Consider the following 26,586-nt stretch of genomic DNA (forward strand, 5'->3'; position numbering starts at 1 on the left):
ATAATCCAGGGATTCCCAACCTGCAGCCCTCCAGCTGTTGCAAAACCACAATTTTTTTTTTTTTTTAACAGCTGGCAGGCCTCAGATGCCGGGGTCAAATGTTAACATGGCATCCGAGAGCAGAAAACCCAGAAACCTTGCATAGTCAGAAATACATTGCAAAGTCAATTAACTGCAATGCAAAGGGAAATCAATCTAATAACTGCTTCTTATAGTCACCTAGGATGATATTAAGGGGAACCTAGATACAAATAGTGATTTAGAAGCAGCACTGTGCGGTCTCTCGATGGTGCATGTGTTCAATGCAACAGCCTCACCATAGGCCCTTGATCCATCAGGCCATGTAGTATGCATAGAAAAGAAGAAATGGCTCCGGCAGCATTCCGCAACATCCAATATTCTTTTATTGTAACCTCAAGACACAATACAGCAACGTTTCGACTGCCAAGCAGTCTTTGTCAAGCCTAATGACACCAAAAAAACCTTAGGCATATTATATATATATATATATATACCCCCCACAAAATGCACGCCCCTTAACATCATCAATGTAAAATACATAATAGAATGCACATGTCCACAAACTAGATTACACCTGGTTGTAAATCCGCCGCGGTCATGTTGTTGAAGTCGACGTTCTCCGGAGTGTAATGCGCAGCTGCGTCTCAATACATTTGTGTCACCGGATGCAATAAATAACCAATATTCCTTTGAGCTAATGCTATTAAATATAGACTTCTTACAGAAAGAGGTTGACAACCTGAAAAAGACTACAGCCGAGGTGGAAATCCAGATTCAGGACCTTATGAGTGCTGAGGATTTTACGGTATACAAAGAAAAGACCACTCAACATATCCAGCGTCACAAGATGGAAGTGGAACGCGTCAAGAGAGATAAGTGGCATAAGGACTTAGATGATTACCAGTCTGGTAAAATTTATAACTGGCAGTCGTCACAACCCCAAAGGTTTAACCGACGTAGGCGTGGTAAACGAGTCGACCAGGCCAAGTTTGGCTTTAGTACTGGAGAATCAGATTCTGCTGATGAGTCCGGTGCATCCAATTTTTTAGGCCCAAGCAGGAGAAGAGGGGAAGGCGATATAGAAGGGGTGGTAGGAAACACCACCGATCCAATAAAAACTCTCCCCCCAATACAAACGGAGGTCCCTGCATATACACAGGGGAGAATCACGAGACGCGGACAGCGGAAATGATGAATCTTGTTGTTAACATCTCTTCCTCCCAACTTGACACTGTCCAGGTTAATGTATTGAGTCGGGGCTTGACCTTTTGCCCCACAATATCACGGGACTGGTTTGAATTTGAGCTTGACCTTCAGAGGTTTTTAAGGATAATGTTGTATCTGTCACACAATCTGATGTATCCACCAATACTCTATCTTGTAAAAATTTGGAATTAAAAAACAAAAGCCATTTTGTTCCGCCACAGAACAATCATGTGGTTGAAACTTATATTGGTTTAGTTAGGAAACACATTGATCAATTGAGGGCCGAGGGAACCCATAAGTTCAAACAATCTGTCTCAAGTTGAAAGACAGGCCGTCTTTGAGCTGGAACACAACAAGGAATTGACGATCAAGCCTGCTGACAAGGGGGGTGCCGTGGTCGTGATGGATACCTGCAAATATATTGATGAGATCAAAAGACAAATAGAAGACAATAATGTCTATGAGATTTTGACTAGGGATCCTAAATTTGATATAGCGGATATCATAGGGGTGATATTGGATGAGGCTCTGAGCCAAGGAATCATCGATGATTAGCTAAATAGTTATTTGCGTGTGAGCCATCCGATCACCCCTGTGATATACGTATTACCAAAGATCCACAAGAGTCTGGTGGATCCTCCTGGCCGACCCATTGTGTCGGGCAGGGGTTCCATCTTCAATACTGTATCAATCTTTTTAGATAAGGTGTTTCGGATCCACGCGACCACGGCCCCCTCCTACATCAGGGATACTGGCCATTTTTTAACCAAGTTGAGATCACTTGATTTACCGGCGGACTTTCTACTCGTGAGTTTTGATGTTGTATCCCTGTATACATCTATCGATCACTCATATGGTCTTAATGTCGTCGATGTGGCCCAGGCCAGCACGGACCTCTCTTGGGGCACGCCAGCTGATCCTCCCCCTCTTGGAGGTGGTCCTGAGGAGGAATTATTTCCTCTTCGGGGACGCCTTCTACCAGCAAAAGCGTGGTGTGGCAATGGGGTCCAATGTGGCCCCCACCTACGCAAACATCTTTATGGCGGAGGTCGAGGATCGGCTGGTATATCGCTCCCAATTTTTTGAGAGAGTTTTGTGCTGGTGGCGCTACATCGACGACATTTTCCTGATCTGGACGGGTACTGCATCGGATTTAAATGAGTTTCACGCGCACCTGAATTCTGGGGTCCGGGACCTGCAGTTCACTGTGACACATTCTGTCCGTGAGCTGCAGTTCCTTGACGTCCGAATTCAGGTGCGGGACGGAGAGATCCTTACTGATCTTTTCCAAAAACCTACAGATAGGAATACCTTGTTGATGTATGACAGCAGCCATCCCCAGAATATGGTAAACTCCCTACCATGGAGTCAATTACTCTGGGTACGGCGTATTGTATCCGATGACACCCTTTTTGGACACAGTTGATGAAATGTGTAATAAATTTTTCAAGAGGGGTACCCTAAAAAATTTATTAACCATACCAAACAAAAAGATTGTATCCATTGAGCGTAGCTCCACCTTTACAAGAAAAACACAGAAGCAGAATACCCCTCGGATTCCGTTTGTCTCCGTCTTTGGGAGTGACAGCGGCAATATTGCCACTATCCTCAGGCAGGAATGGCAGATCTTACAGAAAGGATTGCCTACAGTTACTGAATTTACTGTTCCCCCAATGATGGCATACAAACGGTGCCCTAATCTGCGTGACAGAATAGTAAAGGCTGACATAGGGGGGGAAGGACATGGAGAGACAGAAAAGGTTGGCACCGCTAAGGAGTGGTAATTTCCCTTGCCTTTCATGCAGCAACTGCGGTGGCATCATGAAAGGTGACGGTTTTACACATCCATACAGCGGTAAACGGTTGAAAATCAAAGGACACTATACGTGTAGATCCACTGATGTGGTATACATGATACAGTGCCCATGTAGTTTGATATATGTGGGGGAGACCACGATGGAACTGAGGGAAAGAATCAACAAACATAAAAGTACAATAAGAACAGGTGCACTCGACAAACCGGTTGCAAAACATTTTATTGAATTTAAACACTCTTAATCAATTGAGATTTCGGGCCATTGATAGCGTAGGATATTTAAGGCGTGGGGGTGACAGAAAGGGAATCCTGAGGAAAAAGGAGCTTAAATGGATCCATACCCTCAGGTCCCTACAACCGTTTGGCCTTAATATTGAATTTAATGTCGCATCCATCGACTAATATGGGTGGCTGATGTGCCCTCTTGGTATAGGGACATCATGTTTTTAACATATATTTAGTACATCCCTGTGGGATTTATCCCCTGTTGATATGACAATTATATATTGTAGATCATGTCTATCAAGGTATTAATATGGTATGTATATGTGTCATGCTAGATACATCTTTGATGCAGATGATTGATGTGCACCAGATGTTGTGGGACATACATCTCCTCCACCATTGCTATATGTACTGCTATATGCGATGAACTGCGATGTTTCTGCAGAAAATACTAATGTGGTGGGGACATGTATCTCATAGTATCACTGATCGGAAGTATTGCATATATATCTGCTATATAGGGATGGAGTTTCGCTCACCTATGTGTATATGAAGTTACCATGATGGATGCGTCATAGTTACCATGTCACCGGCGCTTGCGCTGTACTGACGTTGGATGCGGGCACTCACGCGATTCCAGTTGGTGACGCACAGACATGCGCATTCTGATGACGTCTGTAATGAGGTCACATCACTAACGACGTCAGCGGCCATTCGCGACCACTGACTGGTTGAAGGTACGGGCGCTGCCGGGTACCATGGAGACGAGTGACACATCCGGTGACGCAAATGTATTGAGACGCAGCTGCGCATTACACACTGGAGAACGCCGACTTCAACAACATGACCGCGGCGGATTTACAACCAGGTGTAATCTAGTTTGTGGACATGTGCATTCTATTATGTATTTTACATTGATGATGTTAAGGGGCGTGCATTTTATGTGGGGGGTATATATTTGCCTAAGGTTTTTTGGTGTCATTAGGCTTGACAAAGACTGCTTGGCAGTCGAAACGTTGCTGTATTGTGTCTTGAGGTTACAATAAAAGAATATTGGATGTTGCGGAATGCTGCCGGAGCCATTTCTTCTTTTCTATTAAGGGGAACCTGTCACTATCAAAAGAAGAGCTGAGCAGATTAATGTATAGTTTTAAGGGGGACGGACGGACGGACGGACAACCTTGTAAAACTTGTATTTCATTCATTTACATTCCTGCTCATTCTGGGCTTTGAAGTCAAGGAGGTGGTCCCATCAGTGATTGGCAGCTATCTGTCTATGTACAATCACTGACGGGACCACCTCCTTGACGTCAAAGCCCTGAGCAAGCACAGATATAAAAATGAATAAATTATGAGTTTTACTGAAAATTTTCCCAGTAAGCTATATATTAAATGATGCCTTCAGCTCAGACACCATGTTCAATAGGACAGGTTCCCTTTAAAAAGTAAAAAAAAAAAAAATTCTAATCATTCCCCTCTCACTATAATTAGAACAAAAAAAAATTCATAGGTATCGCCATGAGCCAAAACTCTTAAAGAGGACCTTTTAACGCGATTTTATTAAGGGAGATATACACCTGAAAATCCTCCAGCGCTGAGAGGGTTAAAAATGCAACACTAAAAGATGAAAAAGGTCACATTTCTTAAAGCTTGCCCCTATAGGAAATCGCATGTCCCATTCGGTTCACAGGAGCCTTCTAAGGAGTATGTAGTAGCTGGGAATCAGGAAACTGACCCTTTCTTTCCAGTGACAAAACCCAGTGATGGTGGCAATTCATTAACTTCTAGAATTAATAATACAGGTACAGCATAACAATATAAGAAATTATGCCCCAGAATTTTACATGGGAAATACAAGTATTTACCAACAGACGTCAGGACATGTACTTTTTAAATGACTATAATGGGAATTCCCCAGTATTAAAGGTGCCCGTCCAAAAAGAACGAAGCGGAAGGTGAAGAATGCGCACTGATTAATTCATCTCTATTGGATTGCTGGACATAGCAGAGAACCTGTCCTTTGCCACTTGTGGCAGTCCCATAGAGATGAACAGTAACAGTTTATAAAGCTGGATAAAAAAAAAGGAATGCAGGCCAAACTGGATGGACAGATGTCTTCTTCTGACCTGCCGCTGCATTCATTTTAGGTGGACATGCGGAGTACAGGGTCCCCATTCTTATGGGGACTCCCACCAATCTAATCGTTATCCTTTACCCTGTGGTTAGGGATAGCTTGTTACAAGCAGAATATCCCTTTAAGGACACTAGCGATAACTAGTAACTGCATTAAGATAAGGGAATGGACAGTTCTCTAGGTGTAATAATGTGATGCTTACTTGTATGTTAGTCCATCAGAATTAGCAAAAAGCTGTTGAGCAGTAAGACCATCTTCTGGAACATAGCCAGTACCACCGCTGATCAAGTAATCCGCCATGCTGGAAAAAAAACAAAAAAACAAAGATTTGAAAATTTGTACATATTACAGAATACCTTTCTAAAAGACAGCTAATATCAGTTTTAAAAGGGTATCCCAGCTTTAGGCAACTTTTTATACTTGGTCAGGAATACACTGCACAGAGGCTTCTCGCAGCAATGCTTTTGGTTCCAGGCCCGAACAGATATGGACAAGGTCACGTGTGATTGTGTACAGGCCTAGCACCTGAATTGTGTTTTTGCTGGATCCAAGTGTCAGGGAGCAGAAGAGTGGACGTCTATGTTTAGGCCTAGCACAGTACTAGTCAAATGAAAAAAAAAAAAATTGCATAAAGCTGAAATACCCCTCTAAGGGTCCATTCACACGTCCTGTGGTGTGTTGCGGACCCGCAAATTGCGGATCTACAACACACCCGGCCGGCACCCGCTGTAGAAATGCCTATTCTTGTCCGCAGCTGCGGACAAGAATAGGACATGTTCTATCTTTTGCAGAGCTGCGGACCTGAAATTCGGGCCCGAAACCTGGAAGTTCGGGGCCGCGCTCCGCAAATGCGGAAAGCACACAGTGTGCTCTCTGCTTCATGTCCGGGCCCATAGAGAATGAATGGGTCCGCACCCGTTCTGCAAAGTTGCGGAACGGGTGCGGACCCTTTTGCAGGACGTGTGAATAGACCCTAAGAGGATGTCCATACATGACCAAAATTAAGCAAATCCCATGCAAAAGAAAATCATTTCTGCAGGAAATCTGCTACAAAAATAACAAAACACCAAATTTTAGAATTTTGATTTGCTGATCTGATGCAGATTTCACTCTTTCCACCGCAAAAATTAAATATTTGCGGTGTAGACAGATGTTGCCCATGCATTGGGGACCACAAATTACCCCAATGAAAAGAACAGCTGACCAACAGCCATGTGCATGAGCCCTTTCAATTGACACATTGCAGATTTAAAATCTGCACCACAGGTCAGTTTCAAAGGCAGATTTTTCCCATAGTGAGTAACTCATTCAGGCTGATCCTGTGTAAGGCCTCTTTCACACTACAGGTTTTTTTTTTCCGTTTTGCGGGCCGTATACGGAACCATTCATTTCAATGAGTCTGAAAAAAAAGGAATGTACTCCGTATCTCCGTTCCGTGCAGAGATAGAAGAGGTCCTATATTTGGCCGCAAATCACATTCCGTGGCTCCAATAAAGTCAATGGGTCCGCAAAAAAAGGAATGCATACGGAAATGCATCCGTATCCGTTCTTTGCGGAACCAGCTATTTAAAAATGTTATGTCCATCCCAATTTGTTCTATGTAATAACTGTATATGCCATACGGAAAAGAAAAAAAAAAAAAAAAACAGAACAGATCCGTGAAAAACGGACTGCAAAACACTGAAATGACCATACGGTAGTGTAAAAAAGGTCCGCAAAAAACAAAAGGCGCCCGTTTTGCCTTCCGCATTTATAAATGCCTATTCTTGTCCGCAAAGCGCGGACAAAAGTAGGACATGTTCTATTTTTTTAGCGGGGCCGCGGAACGGAGCCACGGAAGCAGTTCCGCATCCAAGCCGATGCAGACCCAGACAATGGTCGTGCGCATGAGGCCTTAGTCACATGTCACCCCTAGGCTAGTATCAGACAAGCATGTTCACTTTAGGAAACACTCTGTATGAGAGCTTTATCTCCCGGCCTTATAAACAGAACCTCATGGCATTATGATGAGGTGTGTCCCTGCCCGACATCATCTGTAATGAACTGTACTGACATATGAAGGGAGTTCAATCAATAAGTTATCTACCCCAGTATGTTCTGTCAGTGTTAGAGAGCTGAGCTTGTCTGTGCAGGTTGAGACATGTTTGGACATGAGACACACAGTAGCTGTTAAGTCTGATTGATGAAAGCACTGAAAGTGACAGGATGGCAAATGCAGTACAGTGCCGGTCTACAAAGAAAGGGAGGGATCTGGGGCTTCGTTACATGCACTTCTGTGTTTAGTTGCAGTTTTGGGGAGGAGAAAATGTTCAAATGTTAGCCAACAGGGCTGTGGAGTCAGTAAGCCAAAGCGCCGACTCCTTCATAAATGGCTAATAACTTAGTAATAGCAAATTTACTGTAGTAAGGGTACTTTCACACTTGCGGCAGATGATTCCGGCAGGCAGTTCCGTCGCCGTTAGTGCCTGCCAGATCCGGCAATCCGGACGCAAACGGATGGCATTTGTTAGACTGATCCGGGTGCAGATCAGTCTGACAAATGCATTGAAATACCGGACCCGTCTCTGTCTCCATCCCAAATACCGGACCTGTCTCTGTCTCCATCCCAAAAAAAAACGGATCCGGTATTTACAGTATGTTTCGCCCTATAAGACGCAACCCCCCCCCCTCAAAAGGGGGGGGGGGGGGAGGGAGAAGAGAGAAAGTGCGTCCTATGGGGTAATTCATAAAGTAGGACGAGCAGGCACGTTATGAGTTACGCAGCGCCGCCCGGTCTCCTGCCAGCTATGGGAGTTTAGTAAGTGTTATATTTCTATACTTAAACATTGTTTACACGTTAGATATGATTACTGCAGTGAGCGTGGCCCGGTGTAATAGAATACAGTGACTGCACCAGGCCCTGCTGCCATTACAGCACCAGTTGCCAGCCCCCTCAGCCCTTGTTTTGGGAGTCATTCACTACACAGGGACATTGTTTGGGGGGTAATCTGTGGATGATACATAGGATAAGATGCCCCCATAACAGTGCCATCCACAGACCACCGTTCATTCAAAACTCACCAAAAGCACAACTTTCGGATCAAAATATTTTCCTCCTCAAAAACGGCGTCTTATAGGGCGAAAAATATAGTATTTATTTTTTTGGGCATTTTTAAAAGGTCTGCACCTGCACAGACCGGAAAATCTGATCTATTTTGCCAGAAGACTTAATGCCGGATCCGGCACGAATACATGTCAATGGAAATTTGTATTCAGGATTTTTGGCCGGAGAAAAAACTAAAGCACGCTGCGATATTTTCTCCGGCCAAAAAAAACGTAAGAGGGACTGAACTGATGCATCCTGAACGGAATGCTCTCCATTCAGAATGCATTAGGATAAAACACCCATTTTTTTTCCGGTACTGAGCTCCTGTGACGGAACTAAATGCCAGAAAAGAAAAACACTTTCTTACTATCACATCAGTAATCAGGCTACATAGAGGGAACAAACCATATTCATTGGAATACAATTTCTGAAATTCCTGGCATTTTCCTGTATATAAACATGCAATGCACTAAGCATTTAATAACTGGAAAAAACTTCACACACTTAATAATTTAAGAAATCTATGGATTTGCCCTAAGAAAAAGTTAGAAAAGCTACAGCATTTATGTATGGTCCTGGATATGCAGAGAATCAAGTGCAAGTCTAAACGGGACTACAAGAAACATGTAAAAAGCGGAGCTGCTATACTCCGTGCTCACCTTAAGGCCTCATGCACACAGCCGTATTACGGCCCGCAAACAGTGGGTCTGCAATATGAGGGCACCGGCAGAGTGCTCCTCGCATCACCGAGTGTTTCCATGCCCATGTATTGGGGAACGCAAATTGCGGTCCCCAATGCACGGAATGGCCACGTGCATGAGGCCTAAAGGAGTTGTCTGGGATAGATAAATAAATAAAAAATACACACCTTACACAGGTGCCTGCAGCCACTATGGAAAGTTTCATACCTGCGCCCCACCGCTCTGCGCCTGTGTGCCAGCCCTCACATGTAAATATTCCTGTCTGCAGCTGCTTTACTTCCACTCCACCATGATGTGCTCCACTGCAGCTAGTGACTGGCTTCAGTGGTGACATGCTCATAACAGACAGTTATTGGCTGCAGCGTAGCAGGTGATCACACCAGGGACGAATGAAACTAGCCACAGACCAGAAGCCAGCAGGTAGCGCCACAGCGGTCGGGAGCAGGGATGATTCTTTCCATAGCGGAGTCTGACTGTGGGCACGTGTAAAAGGTTACTTATTCCTGACGCCCTTAAAAAGGTTTTACTGAGACTTTAATACTAAAGAACTATCCGGAGCATAGGTCATCAGCATCTGATAGGTGGGGTCCGACAACTGGGACCCCAGCCGATTAGCCGTTTGAGAAGGCACCTGACGCTGCTGCGAGTGCTGCGGCCTTCTCTCAGCTCACCAAGCACAATGCTGTACATTGTATAGTGGCGGTTCTTAGTATCGAGCTCAGCTCCATTCACTTCTATGGCGCTGAGCTGCACCTAGGCCAATGATGGTGAACCTTTTACAGACCGAGTGCCCAAACTGCACCCCAATACCCACTTATCGCAAAGTGCCAACACAGCAATTTACCCTGAATACTAGGAATTGATCGATTGTCGGTTTTACCGGTATTATTGTCCGATATTCAGGATTTTGAACGTTATTGGTATCGGCATCTATTTCGCCGATATACCGATAACATATGGGGAACAAGGATCGCGCTGCTGACAGCGCTCTGTTCCCTCAGCAGCACAGGGGAGAAGGAAGCAATGTCTCCCTCCCCCTGTGCTGCCGCCAATGAGAGGAGGGGCGGGGCTGTGGCCACTGCGCCACCAATGAAGATAACTCATTAATTCATTCATATACAGGAGGCAGGAGCTGGCTGCAGAATCGCATAGCCGTCTCCCGACCTCTATGAGCAGTAGCTGCGATCCGCGGCAGTTAACCCCTCAAGTGCAGCACCTGAGGGGTTAACTACCGCAGATCGCAGCTACTTGTCATAGAGGTCGGGAGGCGGCTATACGATTCTGAAGCCAGCTCCCACCTCATGTATATGAATGAATTAATGCGTTATTGGTGGCGCAGTGTGCCCCCCCATGCAAGCCCCCCAGTATTAATCATTGGTGTCAGTGGCCACAGGGTCCCCTCTCCCCACCCCAGTATAATATATCTTTCACGTACGTCATCATTTAGCTATAATATTCTGCCTACATTCAGTGCACCCTGCGCTGATGAATGGCAGGAAGTCTAAGGGTCTATTCACACGTCCGTAAGAGTTTTGCGGATCCACAAAACACGGACAGCGGCAATGCGCGTTCCGCCTTTTACGGACCGCACATTGCCGGCACTAATAGAATATGCCTATTCTTGTCCACAATTGCGGACAAGAATAGGACATGTTAGTTTTTTTGGGGGAACGGAAATGCGGACCCGGAGGTGCGGGTCCGCATTTCCGGATCCGGGCTGCACATCGTGCAGCCCCATAGAAATTAATGGGTCTGCAATTCCATTCTGCAAAATGCGGAACAGAATTGCGGACGTGTGAATGGGGCCTAAGGCATATTGGCACACAATAGATTTTCTCCAGGGTGCAGGTGCCCACAGAGAAGGCTCAGAGTGCCGCCTCTAGCACCTGTGCCATAGGTTCAACACCAATGATCTAGGCCAGGAATGCTCAACCTGCGGCCCTCCAGCTGTTGTAAAACTACAACTCCCACCATGCCCTGCTGAAGGCCGATAGCTGTAGGCTGTTCAGGCATGCTGGGAGTTGTAGTTTTGCAACAGCTGGAGGGCCTCAGGTTGAGCATGCCTGATCTAGGCCATGTACCATATGACCGATAAACGTGATTAGGGATGAGTGACTTTCATATTTTGAAGTTCATGTGCGGGTTAGTGTTGTGGTATTTACCAATTTGCCTTATGGATTCCGTTACAACGGATCATAACGCAATTCTACGACAGAATGCATAACGGAACGCCTTTAGAGGCATTCAGTTATTCACTCAGTCATAATATAAGTCTATGGCCTGCATAACGGATCCGTCCCGAGGACTAAGGTATAACGAAAATCAGCCGAATCCGTTTGGCAGGTCAAAGACTTCTATTATGGCTGAATGAATAACGGAATGCCTCTAAAGGCGTTCAGTTTTGCATTCCATCACAGCATTGCGTTATGGTCCGTGGTAATGGATTCCAAAACGCAATTCAGTAAATACTACAACACAGACTTCAAAATTTTTAATGCGCTCATCCCTAAACGTGATGTCACATGGCCTAGGCCAGGGATCAGCAACCTTTGGCACTCGAGCTGCTGTTAAACTACAATTCTCACGTACAGTTGGATCAGCACTCACTTTTTTATGCCAACAAATCTTCGCTTTATTGCAATAAACAGAATACAGACAAATGTGACGCGTTTTGGATAAGGAACCTTTTTTTGAAAAAGGCTGTTTACCCAACAAGCGTCACATTTGCCTGTATTCTGTTTATTGCAATAAAGTGAAGATTTGTTGGCATAAAAAAGTGAGTGCTGATCCACTTCTACTTGGATGAATGGGCCTGCAACCCTGGATACGGGCACCACCACCTTCTTCCAGAGAGTCAACTGATTATTTCTACAAACTACAATTCTCAGAATGCTCCATTCATTTCTATAAGAGCTTGGAGAAAAGCAGAGTAAGCATGCATGCTGGGAGTTGTAGTTTCACAACAGCTGGTGTGCTAGAGGGTGCCTACTAGGGATGAGCAAATCGACTTTGGATGAAACATCCGAAGTCAATTGGCATAAAACTTTGTTCTAATACTGTACGGAGCAGGAGCTCCGTACAGTATTAGAATGCATTGGCTCCGATGAGCCGAAGTTATTGCTTCGCGAGACTTTGGGTAATAACTCAATTCCCAAGCCCAGGTTTGGTTCCAAGGTACCATTTGTTCGGGGAATGGTTTTCTACAGTACAAATTAGCTTATGAAGTTATTACCCGAAGTCTCACGAGACTTCATGAAGCAATAACTTTGGCTCATTGAAGCCAATACATTCTAATACTGTACGGCGCACATGTTTCATCCGAAGTCGATTCGCTCATCCCCATTGCCTACCCATGGCCTGTCCCTAGGCTAAGCTGCTGCAGCTACTGTTCAGCACCACTGGATTCTCTAACAGCTGATCGGCAGGGGTCCCAGGTGTTGGAACCCCACCGATCAGATCCGGATGACCTATCCAGAGGATAGATCATCAGTATTAAGATCTGGGGAAAACCCCTTTAAAAGGGAACAGGTCATCCAACTTGCACCACATGCAAATAATGCAGTTAACATAAGCTACATCTACAGCATAATACAGTACCAGCTAAGTAGATATATTGAGCAATCATATACGGCAAAACTAAAGGGGAAATTAGGGCCAGACCAAGACCGGAGATGTGTGCTGTAGACAACCTTCTGTAAAAGCATGGCTATAGCCATCTTCCTACATCCATGTGCTATCTGCACAGTACCATATGGGTGCACATACAGCAGCCATGGCTTGGTCATAAGGAAGCATACGGTTACGGCTACACAGTGATCCAGTACATAACAAGTGTCACGCACGCCACAGAAATGAATGAAAACCAAATAATAATACCCCGCAGGTAAGCGGATGCGATTTAGAAGCTCTCATCTACACGTTGCAGAAAAAAAATATGGCTGTTTGCATGGATTTTCAGGGGAGATTTGAATCAAGTCCAGAGCAAAAACCTCCTGAAAGTCCACATACATGGCCATGATGTACCATACAGAATAAGCGTGCATGATGTCCAAGTGAATGAATGCCAATATATGGGAAGCGCCGTATACACAACAATACCCATTCATATACCCAACATATAGAATACAGGCTCCCACAAACAGCAGCCTGTGTTCTGCTGAGGACTGGAGGAACCTAGGAGGCAAGCACTGTAGGTGGAGGCCATGCACACGGGCAGATGGCCGAGCACACATCCTAGTTCCTGTTTGTGCACATTACAGGGCGGCAGCAGGCACGGTTCATGTGCTCCTCGCCCCATGCCGTTCTAGCAGAGGCAGACGTGACTGGCAGCTTCCCCTCACGTACACGACAGCGGTACCGACCCCCCCTCCCCCACACACAGGTAAATACAGCCGCACGATAACCTGCAGGTATACACACACTGTCCCCAGGCCAGGACGACGCTCACTGCAAGCCGCCCGCCACCTCCTCACAACGAGCCGCAATCACGCTGCACAATCCTCAGGAAGAACGGCCGGAGACCAGAAGGTGCAGGCTCATAAGCTGTCTGCCAGAGGGAGGGGCCGCCGCCACCAGGCTCCTCCCCCTTTCCTCGTTTCGCCCCGCCCGCCTATCTTCAAACCCGAGTAGTGCGAGGCTTCCCTCACTGCCTCCTCCTCGGGGAGGTGATGCAGAACTGGAGTCTATTCGCCAGCCAAAAAATCCGTCACCTCAGTCAGCCTCTGGACCAGAGCAATGACGCATGCGCGCGCGGGGGGGGGGGGAAAGCAGAGCCACGTGGTAAGCGGGAGCAAACAGCAGCGACAGGTGGGCAGATGTGAGGGCTGGAGGAAGCGCTGCAGCCGCACTCCAGGTGCTGTGTGTGCAGCCCCACTGCCGGAGCACAGGTACCCCCTCCTCAGGGGGCAAACCAATGCCCGTGAAATGTCATAAAATGACCCTCATGTATCAAACCTCACAAAAGTCACGGTAGATCATGGTACTATGGCTCAGTCATGTCCTAATGTGACCCGAGTATGACCTAAGGGAGACCCTGTCTGGGACTTGACCCTAACTTAGGCGCCCCGACCTCAGACAGGGTCAGATTCTGGACAGGGTCATGCTTATCAGTGTGACTGGACCGGATTTAGGGATATAGCGGCCACCAGATAGGGCACACTAGGGTCACCTTAGGACACGGCTTGTAAACTTTTCATCTGTCCCATGTCCTAGAAATACCTGTGGACCACCATATTGGACATTTAACCACAACACAGTTTTTTTTTTTTGGTGTGTTACCACCAGGGGTTGGATGCCCCCGCGCACCCTTTATGTCATAGTACGGTTACCCACAGTATACCCGCAGGAGGATCAGTTTATGACAAGGGTGCATTCACACAACCGTATGTATTTTGTGTTCCATAAAACGCGGATCTGCATAAAATACAGGTGGTCGGTGTTTCATGGGCACTGGAGAAAAGGCAGGTTTTCCAGGAAGCTACATATGTGCCATCAGCAGGAATACAGACCCAGCCATGTACCACCTTCGCGCCCGGCTGCTGCTATCACGCTGTTCCAGGCAACACCCTCAGCGTAAGCAGGCAGACGTCATGATAACCAGGGTGCTGAAAGTAGGACTAGTTTATATCAGGTAAATTTCAAGCAATTACACATTTTGGAACTGCATCAAGATTTCAAAGATTTTTCAGTTTTTTGGTCACAATTTTTGGTGCAAAAACACCAGCTCCAAATGTTAGCTGAATGTCTATGGGAAACATAAAACACAGGAAACACAATCATTTTTATGTTCCATCAGGGGCGTTGCTAGGGTCTCAAAAGATTCGGGGCCCGTGGGCCAATGCATATGTGTTAAATTTTCGATCCAAATCCCCTGGTCCCAATGCTAAAGACAAATCTGGATGGACAAATACAGTACAATACAGTATCACATAAATGCAATAATGTCTCCTCTAATGTAGACATTCTTTTTCCTCATATTCTCCATTCAGACCAGACCACCATGATGAATTCTTTCAGCTATTCCTCATCTCTACAGACTTTGCCGTGGTTTTTGTCAGCATCCAATCCGCATTTTTGGCAGGTCGGATGCAGACCTATTCACTTCAGTGGGGCCTCAAAAGACGTGGCAGCCACAAAAAATAGAACTTCTCCTAACTTCTCTCAGTGAGGACAGTATAGTGCAGCTGAGAAGTTCCCTCTACGGCTCAACACCACTGTATGTATTTTGTGGTCTGCAAAACACTGATCCGCAAAAAAAACAACATATGACATCCATGTTGCATCCGTTAGTTGCGGATCCATTGTAGCAATGCCTGTCCTTGTCTGCAAAACGCACAAGAATAGGACATGTTCTATTTTTTTGTGGAACGGACATGGAATGCAGATGGAGTCATTTTAATTTTTTTGCAGCCCCATTGAAATGAATGGCTCTGCAAAAAAATAAAAATGGAATGGACAAAAAATATATTTGTGTGTATGAGCTCTTAAGGTGCAGCACTCTGTATGTCTAAAAGGATCCTAAGGGTACTTCCACAAGTCACAGATTTTGCAGTGAAATCTGCATAAACTGATGTGATTTAAAAACCGTAAGAGTATGGCCTCTTTCACACGGGTGTTTTTGGCCCGGATAAGATGCGGGTGCGTCACGGGAAAATGCGCGATTTTTCAGCGCGAGTGCAAAACATTGTAATGCGTTTTGCACGCATGTCAGAAAAATCGGCATGTTTGGTACCCAAACCCAAACTTCAGGTTTGGGTTAGATGCTGTGCAGATTGTATTATTTTCCCTTATAACATGGTTATAAGGGAAAATAATAGCATTCTTAATACAGAATGCTAAATAAATTAGCGATGGAGGGGTTAAAAAATAATTTAACGCACCTTAATCCACTTGTTCGCGCAGCCCGGCTTCTCTTCTGTCTTCTTCTTTGAGGAATAGGACCTTTAATGACATCACTGCGCTCAACACATGCTCAATCACATGATCCATCATAATGGTCATGGATCATGTGACAGACAATGTGATGAGCGTAGTGACATCACCACAGGTCCTTTTCCTGTGCACAGCAAATATAAAGACAGAAGAGAAGCCAGGCTGCCCAATCAAGTGGATTAAGGTGAGTTAAATTTATTTGATTTTTTTAACCCCTCCAGCCCTATTGTACTATGCATTCTGTATTAAGAATGCTTTTATTTTCCCTTCTAACCATGTTATAAGGGAAAATAATAAAGATCGGGTCCCCATCCCGATCATCTTCTAGCAACCGTGTGTGAAAATCGCATCGCATCCGCACTTGCTTGCGGATGCTTGCGATTTTCACGCAGTCCCATCGACTTCTATGGGGCCTGCGCTGCGTGAAAAACGCACAATATAGAACATGCTGCGATTTTCACGCAACACACAAGTGATGCGTGAAAATCACCGCTCATGTGCACAGGCCCATAGAAATGAATGGGTCCGGATTCAGTGCGGGTGCATTGCGTTCACCTCACGCATTGCACCCGCGCGGAAATCTCGCCCATGTGAAAGGGGCCTATCAGTTTTTTTACACTGCGGTGGATGAGATTTTGTAGAATTGAATCCACTTTTAGTGATACTTTAATACACTATGCACCTACAAGGAATTCTGATGTAAAATCCATTTAAAATAATCCTGTGTGAATGTACTGTAAGGCTGCATTCACATGAGTGAAAAATGGACACGTGACAGACATTTTTATTTAGCAGCCGTCACTCTTCCATTTTAAGAACAACGGTAGTCTATTGGGTTATTCACACACCCTTTTTTTTTTTTTTTTTTTTACGACCAGTAAATAATGGACATAAAAAAATAGAACATGTTCTATTTTGTTAATTTTCACGGACCGATAGCCACACAGCCCCTCTGTTAAAAACGGACCATTTAGCAATTTTTAACTAACCTAAGGATACAGTCCAACGTACAAACCACCACAACAGCATAATCGTGGGCAAACACAATGTGGACATCCATGTGCAGTTTTCACATTAAGGCCTCTTTCACACTACCGTATGGCTATTTCAGTTTTGCGATCCGTTTTTTCCGTTTTTTTGTTTCTGTTGTGTTTCCGTTTTTTTTTTCCGTATGGCATATACAGTATATAGCCACGGAACGTGATTTGCGGGCAATAATAGGACATGTTCTATCTTTCAACTGAACAGAAAAACGGAAATTAATGGTAACGTATACGGACCGTATACGGAATGCAAAAAACGGCCCGCAAAACGGAAAAAAAAAACGGTAGTGTGAAAGAGCTCTAATGGAGTAATTTATTAAAACAGACATTTTAGTCAAACGGCCTCTAAATAACTTAGGTGCTGACCGTGCAACATGCTTAAGGCTAGGTCTACACAACGACATTTGTCGCGCGACATTTTGTTGCACTAATGTCGCGCGACAATTTTTATAATGGCAGTCTATGGTGTCGCACTACAACATGCTGCGACTGTTGCATTGCAGCCGCGGCATGTCACATGTTGCAGTGCGACACCATAGACTGCCATTATAAAAATTGTTGCGTGACATTAGTGCAACAAAATGTTGCGCCCTATCTGTCGCGCGACAAATGTCGTCGTGTAGACCTAGCCTTAATCCACACCAGCTCCCTTGCTGGTGTAGATTTAAAGGGAACCTGTCACCTGGATTTTGGGAATAGCGCTGAGGACATGGGTTGCTAGATGGCCGCTAGTACATCCGCAATACCCAATTCCCATAGCTCTCTGTGCTTTTATTGTGTAAAAAAAAAAAGATTTGATAGATATGCAAATTAACCTGAGACCCTGTCCCTGAGATGAGTCCAGCGTGAAGGAGGCCAGCACCGCCCCGCATCCTCCAAATCTCCTCCTTGCTCCCTGACGTCAGAAAGCTAGAGCGCCATAATCTCGTGATGCAGTTCGTTCCCTGAGGTTAATGCCAGCACAGGGAAGAAACACTATGATGACACTGTGCATGCGCTAGCTCGCGCATTGTGAGATTACGGCGCTCTAGATTTCTGACGTCGGGGAGGAAGGAGGAGATTCTGAGGATGTGGGGCGGTGCTGGGCTCCTTCACGCTCGAACCAGTCAGTATCTGGTGTGGCCACCATTTGCCTCACACAGTGCAACACATCTCCGTTGCATAGAGTTGATCAAGGTTGTTGATTGTGGCCTGTGGAATGTTGGTCCACTCCTCTTCAATAGCTGTGCGAAGTTGCCGAATATTGGCAGGAACTGGAACACGCTGTCGTAAACACTGATCCAGAGCATCCCAAACATGCTCATTGGGTGACATGTCCGGTAAGTATGCTGGCCATGCAAGAACTGGGATGTTTTCAGCTTCCAGGAATTGTGTACAGATCTTTGCAATATGGGGCCATGCATGATCATGCTGCAACATGAGGTGATGGTCGTGGATGAATGGCACAACAATGGGCCTCAGGATCTCATCACAGTATCTCTGTGCATTCAAAAAGCCATCAATAAAATGCCCCTGTGTTCGTTGTCCATAAAATACGCCTGCCCATACCATAACCCCACCGCCACCATGGGCACTCGATCCACAACGTTGCCATCAGCAAACCGCTCACCCACACGACACCATTTGTGAACAGAACGCCTCTCCAACGTGCCAGATGCCATCGAATGTGAGCATTTGCCCACTCAAGTCGGTTACGACGTCGAACTGCAGTCAGGTCCAGACCCCGATGAGGACGACGAGCACGCAGATGAGCTTCCCTGAGACGGTTTCTGACAGTTTGTGCAGAAATTCCTTGGTTATGCAAACCGATTGTTGCTGCAGCTGTCCGGGTGGCTGGTCTCAGACGATTATGGAGGTGAACATGCTGGATGTGGAGGTCCTGGGCTGGTGTGGTTACACGTGGTCTGCGGTTGTAAGGCCAGTTAGATGTACTGCCAAATTCTCTGAAACACCTTTGGAGACGGCTTATGGTAGAGAAATGAACATTCATTGCACGGGCAACAGCTCTGGTAGACATTCCTGCAGTCATCATGCCAAATGTACCCTCCCTCAAACATTACGACATCTGTGGCATTGTGCTGTGTGATCGAACTGCACATTTCAGAGTGTCCTTTTATTGTGGGCAGTCTAAGACACACCTGTGCAATATTCATGCTGTCTAATCAGCACCTTGATATGTCACACCTATGAGGTGGGATGGATTATCTCGGCAAAGGAGAAGTGCTCACTAACACAGATTTAGACAGATTTGTGAACAATATTTAAGAGTAATGGGTCTTTTGTGTATGTAGAAAATGTTTCAGATCTTTGAGTTCAGCTCATGCAAAATGGGAGCAAAACCGAAAGTGTTGCGTTTATATTTTTGTTCAGTGTAGTAACCACTTTGTTTGCTTTGTATGACCCTGCCCTAAAGACTTACACCTCTATTTCAGCAGTGTCTGTAAATAGAGGCTCCCCAACTGAAGATATAACTAAGGCCTCATGCACAGGGCCGTTGTTTTGGTCCGCATCTGAGCCGCATTTTTAGGGGCTCGGATGCGGACCCATTCACTTCAATGGGACCACAAAAGATGTGGACAGCACTCCGTGTGCTGTCTGCATCCGTTCCGTGGGCCGCAAAAAAATATAACATGTCATAATCTTGTCCGCGCAGTTATATTAAAGGCTGTCCGCGCCACTCCGCAAAATTGCGGAACGCACACGGACGCCATCTGTGTGCATGAGGCCTAAGGCTACTTTCACCTCTGCGCTTTCCCTTTTCGCTATTGAGTTCCGTCATAGGATCTCAATAGCGGGAGAAAACGCTTCCGTTTTGTCCCCATTCATTGTCAATAGAGACAAAACGGAATTGAAGGGAATGGAGTGCACCAGAATGCGTTCCGTTTGGTTGCGTCCCCATGACATACAAGAGTTGCAAGTAGCGTTTTTGAGTGCGTCCTGGGATGCGGAGCAAGACGGATCCATCATGACTCACAATGTAAGTTAATGGTGACGGATCAGTTTTTTCTGACACAAAAGAAAACAGATCCGTCCCCCATTGGCTTACAATGGTGTTCATGATGGATCCGTTTTGGCTATGTTGCAGATAATACAACCGGATCCGCTCAGAACGGATGCAGACTGCTGTATTATGACTGAAGTGTTTTTGCTGATCCATGACGGATCAGTCTTGGCTATGTTACAGATAATACAAACGGATCCGTTCAGAACGAATACAGAATTTTGTATTATGACTGAAGTGTTTTTGCTGATCCATGACGGATCCAGCAAAAACGCAAATGTGAAAGTAGCCTAAGGCCCCTTTCACACGGGCGAGTATTCCGTGCGGATGCGATGCGTGAGTTGAACGCATTGCACCCGCACTGAATCTGGACCCATTCATTTCTATGGGGCTGTGCACATGAGGGGTGATTTTCACGCATCTCTTATGCATTGAGTGAAAATCGCAGCATGCTCTATATTGTCCGATTTTCACGCGACGCAGGCCCCATAGAAGTGAATGGGAAGCGTGAAAATCGCATAGCATCTGCAAGCAAGTGCGGATGCGGTGCGATTTTCACGCACGGTTGCTAGGAGACGATTGGGATGGAGACCCGATCATTATTATTTTCCCCTATAACATGGTTATAAGGGAAAATAATAGCATTCTGAATACAGAATGCATAGTAAAACAGCGCTGGAGGGGTTAAAAAATAATAATAATAATTTAACTCACCTTAGTCCACTTGATCGCGAAGCCCGGCATCTCCTTGTGTCTCCTTTGTTGAATAGGACCTGTGGTGAGCATTAAATACAGGTAAAGGACCTTTGATGACCTCACTCCGGTCATCACATGGTACGTCACATAATCTTTTACCATGGTGATTCACCATGGTAAAAGATCATGTGATGACCGGAGTGACGTCATCGAAGGTCCTTTACCTGTATTTAATGCTCACCACAGGTCCTATTCAACAAAGGAGACACAAGGAGATGCCGGGCTTCGCGATCAAGTGGACTAAGGTGAGTTAAATTTTTATTAGATTTTTTTTAACCCCTCCAGCGCTGTTTTACTATGCATTCTGTATTCAGAATGCTATTATTTTCCCTTATAACCATGTTATAAGGGAAAATAATACAATCTACAGAACACTGATCCCAAACCCGAACTTCTGTGAAGAAGTTCAGGTACCAAACATGCGCGATTTTTCTCACGCGAGTGCAAAACGCATGACAATGTTTTGCACTCGCGCGGAAAAATCGCGCATTTTCCCGCAACACACCCGCCTCTTATCCGGCCCAAAAATAAGACGCCCGTGTGAAAGGGGCCTACGTACAATATTATTCAGTATAGAACTGATTATTGAGTTTTCCTATAAGCTACCTCTAAAATTGTCACTAATACTGTTTCTTATGTGCACTGACAGTGTTTCTTATGTGCACTACTAGTAGTAAATATTAAAAATACTAAAAATAAATATTTCTTATGAGCTTGCATTTTACATTTGCAAGTTTTTCTATTGAAATCAATATAAACACAGATTAGGGATTCTGGGGTCAAAAAATGGAAAAATGCAATACTGGACCAGGGAAACACTGTACAAATGCCCTCTGTGGGCATGGATCAATGGTGTGAACATGCAACAGCCACCGTCTGGTCCCAGAAAGGACACTGTTCATTCAGTTTTATCCTTCAGAAGTATAGTGTCTGGTCTGTACCTTGTCAATCAGATTACATGACGTGGCGGATTAGACATGAACAGGCTTTGCGGCATGTATCAACAAGGACATACATATGAAGGCTCTCTCTCTAGTGATTTCCCTCACAATGTAATTAGCAGTGACCAGATCGCTTGCGTTGACTGCTGCCTCCATCCGTTACATAACGGTGATTATCCACAACAGTCCACATCCTGCGCACTAAACCTCGTGAGCTCTTACATTCTGTTAGGAAAGAAAATAGAAGCCATTTTTATCAGTTTATTCAGGAGTACAACTCAATGAAAATGTGTCTGTGTTGCCTCATGTTCCTTCGCATCCTTATAGTAGAAAATGCACAGTAAGCAGTATGGATAGAATATGGGTCATTAGCAAAATAAACTGACATACCCAATATTTGGTGAAAAAGCTGCAGCAGCTTTTATTTTTATTTATTTTTCTAGCCCTAAAATATTCCACAGCGCTGTATGTAGGTTGTCATAGCTCAATGTCCCCATATGAACTTTGCAGAGTTTCTTCTAAGTGCTCAGGTTTCCTCACACCTCATAAAAATTTCTGATGGGTTAAAGGGGTTGTCCATTATACATAATTAAAAATCTTGGGCAAGCCCTCTAATTGCCTAAAATAACGAACAATGTCATACTCACCACTTTCTCTTGTGCCGTTCTCTTCACTGCTGGTCCCGTTCTCCTGTATACTGACGGCTGCTGCCATTCACTGTCATCAGTGGATAGTGATTAGCTGCAGCGGTCACATGTTGTGCACCTGTATGTCAAGGTGTTGGTGACATGCAGATGTATGACAGGTCACTGCTTCAGCCAATTACTGTCCTGAGCAGTAAGTAGACCACTGAGGACAGTGACTGGCTGCATCGGTCACATGCTGTGCACCTGCATGTCAAGGTGTTGGTGACATGCAGGTGTATGGCAGATCACTGCTTCAGCCAATCACTGTCCTGAGCAGTAAGTAGACCACTGAGGACAGTGACTGGCTGCATCGGTCACATGCTGTACACCTGCAGGTCAAGGTGTTGGTGACATGCAGGTGTATGGCAGATCACTGCTTCAGCCAATCACTGTCCTGAGCAGTAAGTAGACCACTGAGGACAGTGACTGGCTGCATCGGTCACATGCTGTACACCTGCATGTCAAGGTGTTGGTGACATGCAGGTGTATGGCAGGTCACTGCTTCAGCCAGTGACTGGCTACATCGGTCACATGCTGTGCACCTGCATGTCAAGGTGTTGGTGACATGCAGGTGTATGGTAGCCGTCATGGCACCTAACAGGTAGAATTTAGCTTAGGAACCCGTCTAACAGAGATCGCCTTGACGCTCGGCAGACGGGCTCAAATAATTTTGTACAAAACGATTTGCCAAGTATGTCACACTTATAGTGTAGCACTTGTTATTATTATGCAATTTTGTACTCTATATTGCAGTTAATTGTCGCATTGCATGTCTTTGTCTTTCAAGGTCACTGCTTTAGCCAATTACTGTCCTGAGCGGTAAGGCTACTTTCACACTTGCGTTCGGGGTTCCGCTTGTGAGTTCTGTTTGAAGGCTCTCACAAGCGGCCCCAAACGGATCCGTCCGGCCCCAATGCATTCTGAGTGGATGCGGATCCGCTCAGAATGCCTCAGTCTGGCACCGTTTGGCCTCCGTTCCGCTCAGCAGGCAGACACCGGAACGCAGCTTGCAGTGTTCGGGTGTCCGTCTGGCTGTGCGGAGCCAAACGGATCCGTCCAGCCTTACAATGTAAGTCAATGGGGACAGATCCGTTTGAAGTTGACACAATATGGTGCAATTTCAAATGGATCCGTCCCCCATTGACTTTCAATGTAAAGTCTGGACGGATCCGTCTGACTAATTTTCAGACTTAGAATTTTTTCTGAAATATAATGCAGACGGATCCGTTCTGAACGGATCCCATCGTCTGCATTATAGGAGCGGATCCGTCTGTGCAGACACCAGACGGATCCGCTCCGAACGCAAGTGTGAAAGTAACCTAAGTAGACCACTGAGGACAGTGACTGGCTACATCGGTCACATGCTGGTGACATGCAGATGTATGGCAGGTCACTGCTTCAGCCAATCACTGTCCTGAGCGGTAAGTAGACCACTGAGGACAGTGACTGGCTGCAGCGGTCACATGCTGGTGACATGCAGATGTATGGCAGGTCACTGCTTCAGCCAATCACTGTCCTGAGCGGTAAGTAGACCACTGAGGACAGTGACTGGCTGCAGCAGTCACACTCCATATACCGCACATCACCGCTACTATTTATAAACAAGCAGCGGCAGGAGGTCTGGATCAGCTCTGTAGAGAACAACGCTGAAGAAAGTGGTCAGTATATAATTTGTTATTTTAGGTTTCTCCAATATTTTATTTATGCCCCTTCCAGATAATTGCATTTACATCCATACCTCACACGAATCATCTATTGCAAATAGTAAAATCCAGCCCATAATTATAAACATTTTTTTTTTACCCCTATTAAAAAATGCTGAGAAATATTGCAATAACGATGTAAGAATAGCGCCACCTGCTGTTTCTATTGAACAGCCTTTGTGTGGTCTCACCTTCTAAATGTTTGATCGGCATTTCTTCTATTGCATAGAAGACGCTGCAGCTTCTGAAGCAGCCACCACACCAGGGATTCCTCCCCGTACATGAAAGAAGGAGACTGAGTATGTTCATCCACCTAGGTACATTTACTGAGGTGGACACAGAAAGACTGTTCATTAGAAACAGATGATAGCAGGTATATTTTTTCCTGAAATTCCTGAAGTTTTTTGTGTAGACACAAAAAATGTTTATTATTAAATCTTGGACAACCCTTACAATGTTTTTTTTTAAAAAAAGCATTATACTGTACAGTCGTGGCCAAAAGTTTTGAGAATTACATAAATATTGGAAATTGGCATGGTCTTGGAATTGGAAATGGAGATATATTTTTCATACAATGTCTTGGTTGCTATGTATGATTGTTGTGTTCTTTTTCTATTTAATAAAAATAGATTCAACACTAAATATTGGAAATTGGAAAAGTTGCTGCTTAAGTTTTTATAATAGCAATTTGCATATACTCCATAATGTTATGAAGAGTGATCAGATGAATTGCATAGTCCTTCTTTGCCATGAAAATTAACTTAATCCCCAAAAAACCGTTCCACTGCATTTCATTGCTGTCATTAAAGGACCTGCTGAGATCATTTCAGTAATCGTCTTGTTAAGGTCTCATGCACGCGGCCGAGAGCGGACCGTGGAAACCCGGCCGGGATTCCTCCTGACAGCATGAGCGCACGGCGTCATTGGTTGCTATGACGCCGTGCGCTTTATGCAGCCACTGCTGTACAGTAATACACTGCGGCTGCATGGAGCGCACAGCGTCATAGCAACCAATGACGCCGTGCGCTCATGCTGTCAGGAGGAATCCCGGCCGGGTTTCCACGGTCCGCTCTCGGCCGCGGAATACGGCCGTGTGCATGAGGCCTAACTCAGGTGAGAATGTTGACGAGCACAAGGCTGGAGATTATTATGTCAGGCTTATTGGGTTAAAATGGCAGACTTGACCTGTTAAAAGGAGGGTGATGCTTGAAATCATCGTTCTTCCATTGTTAACCATGGTGACCTGCAAATAAACGCGTGCAGCCATCATTGCATTGCATAAAAATGGCTTCACAGGCAAAGATATTGTGGCTACTAAGATTGCACCTCAATCAACAATTTAAGGGATCATCAAGAACTTCAAGGAAAGAGGTTCAATTCTTGTTAAGAAGGCTTCAGGGCGTCCAAGAAAGTCCAGCAAGGACCAGGATCGTCTCCTAAAGAGGATTCAGCTGCGGGATCGGAGTGCCACCAGTGCAGAGCTTGCTCAGGAATGGCAGCAGGCAGGTGTGAGCGCATCTGCACGCACAGTGAGGCGAAGATGGCCTGGTGTCAAGAAGGGCAGCAAAGAAGCCACTTCTCTCCAAAAAAAAAATCAGGGACAGATTGATCTTCTGCAGAAAATATGGTGAATGGACTGCTGAGGACTGGGGCAAAGTCATAATCTCCAATGAAGCCTCTTTCTGATTGTTTGGGGCATCAGGAAAAAGGCTTGTCCGGAGAAGAAAAGGTGAGCGTTACCATCAGTCCTGTGTCATGCCAACAGTAAAGCATCCTGAGACCATTCATGTGTGGGGTTGCTTCTCATCCAAGGGAGTGGGCTCACTCACAAGCCCAAAAACACAGCCATGAATAAAGAATAGTACCAAAATACCCTCCAACAGAAACTTTTTCCAACAATCTAACAACAGTTTGGTGAAGAAGGAAAATTTATTCCAGCTCACCTTTCTGGTCGTGTGTATGGTCTCGGCTCCTGGGGCCCTGGGGAGTGTTCCCGTAGCAGGCAGTGAAAGGTTAAAGGAGGATCCCGGAGACAAAAAAGTCCTCTATCAGCTCTTCTTTATTGTTTTATAAACAGTACAGACAAAACCATCAGGTACACGGCCGGATGACGCGTTTCGGGTGAGTACCCTTAGTCGTGACTAAGGGTACTCACCCGAAACGCGTCATCCGGCCGTGTACCTGATGGTTTTGTCTGTACTGTTTATAAAACAATAAAGAAGAGCTGATAGAGGACTTTTTTGTCTCCGGGATCCTCCTTTAACCTTTCACAGTTTGGTGAAGAACAATGCATTTTCCAGCACGATGGAGCACCGTGCCATAAGGCAAAAGTGATAAC

At 45.3% G+C, this 26,586-nt stretch overlaps 1 protein-coding gene across 4 annotated transcripts in view; it reads right to left on the minus strand.

The window, feature by feature from the left end:
• The window catches only part of IMPDH1 (inosine monophosphate dehydrogenase 1), a 227,795-nt gene that overhangs the window by 64,254 nt on the left and 136,955 nt on the right, over nt 1–26,586 (minus strand). Inside the window, exons 1-2 of one of the 4 annotated variants that reach the window (XM_044279937.1) lie at nt 13,608–13,781; nt 5,605–5,703 (exon numbers count right to left, since the gene is read on the minus strand). Coding sequence is in view for 3 of the 4 variants with exons in the window: in XM_044279934.1 (XP_044135869.1) it covers nt 5,605–5,703 (99 nt within the window). In the remaining variant the exon portion in view is untranslated. Of the gene's footprint in view, nt 1–5,604; nt 5,704–13,591; nt 13,782–26,586 lie in introns of those variants that run through there. The other 3 variants (XM_044279936.1, XM_044279935.1, XM_044279934.1) reach the window with 3 other exon arrangements.

This window comes from Bufo gargarizans, chromosome 2, assembly GCF_014858855.1.
Source record: "Bufo gargarizans isolate SCDJY-AF-19 chromosome 2, ASM1485885v1, whole genome shotgun sequence".
NCBI lineage: Eukaryota > Metazoa > Chordata > Amphibia > Anura > Bufonidae > Bufo > Bufo gargarizans.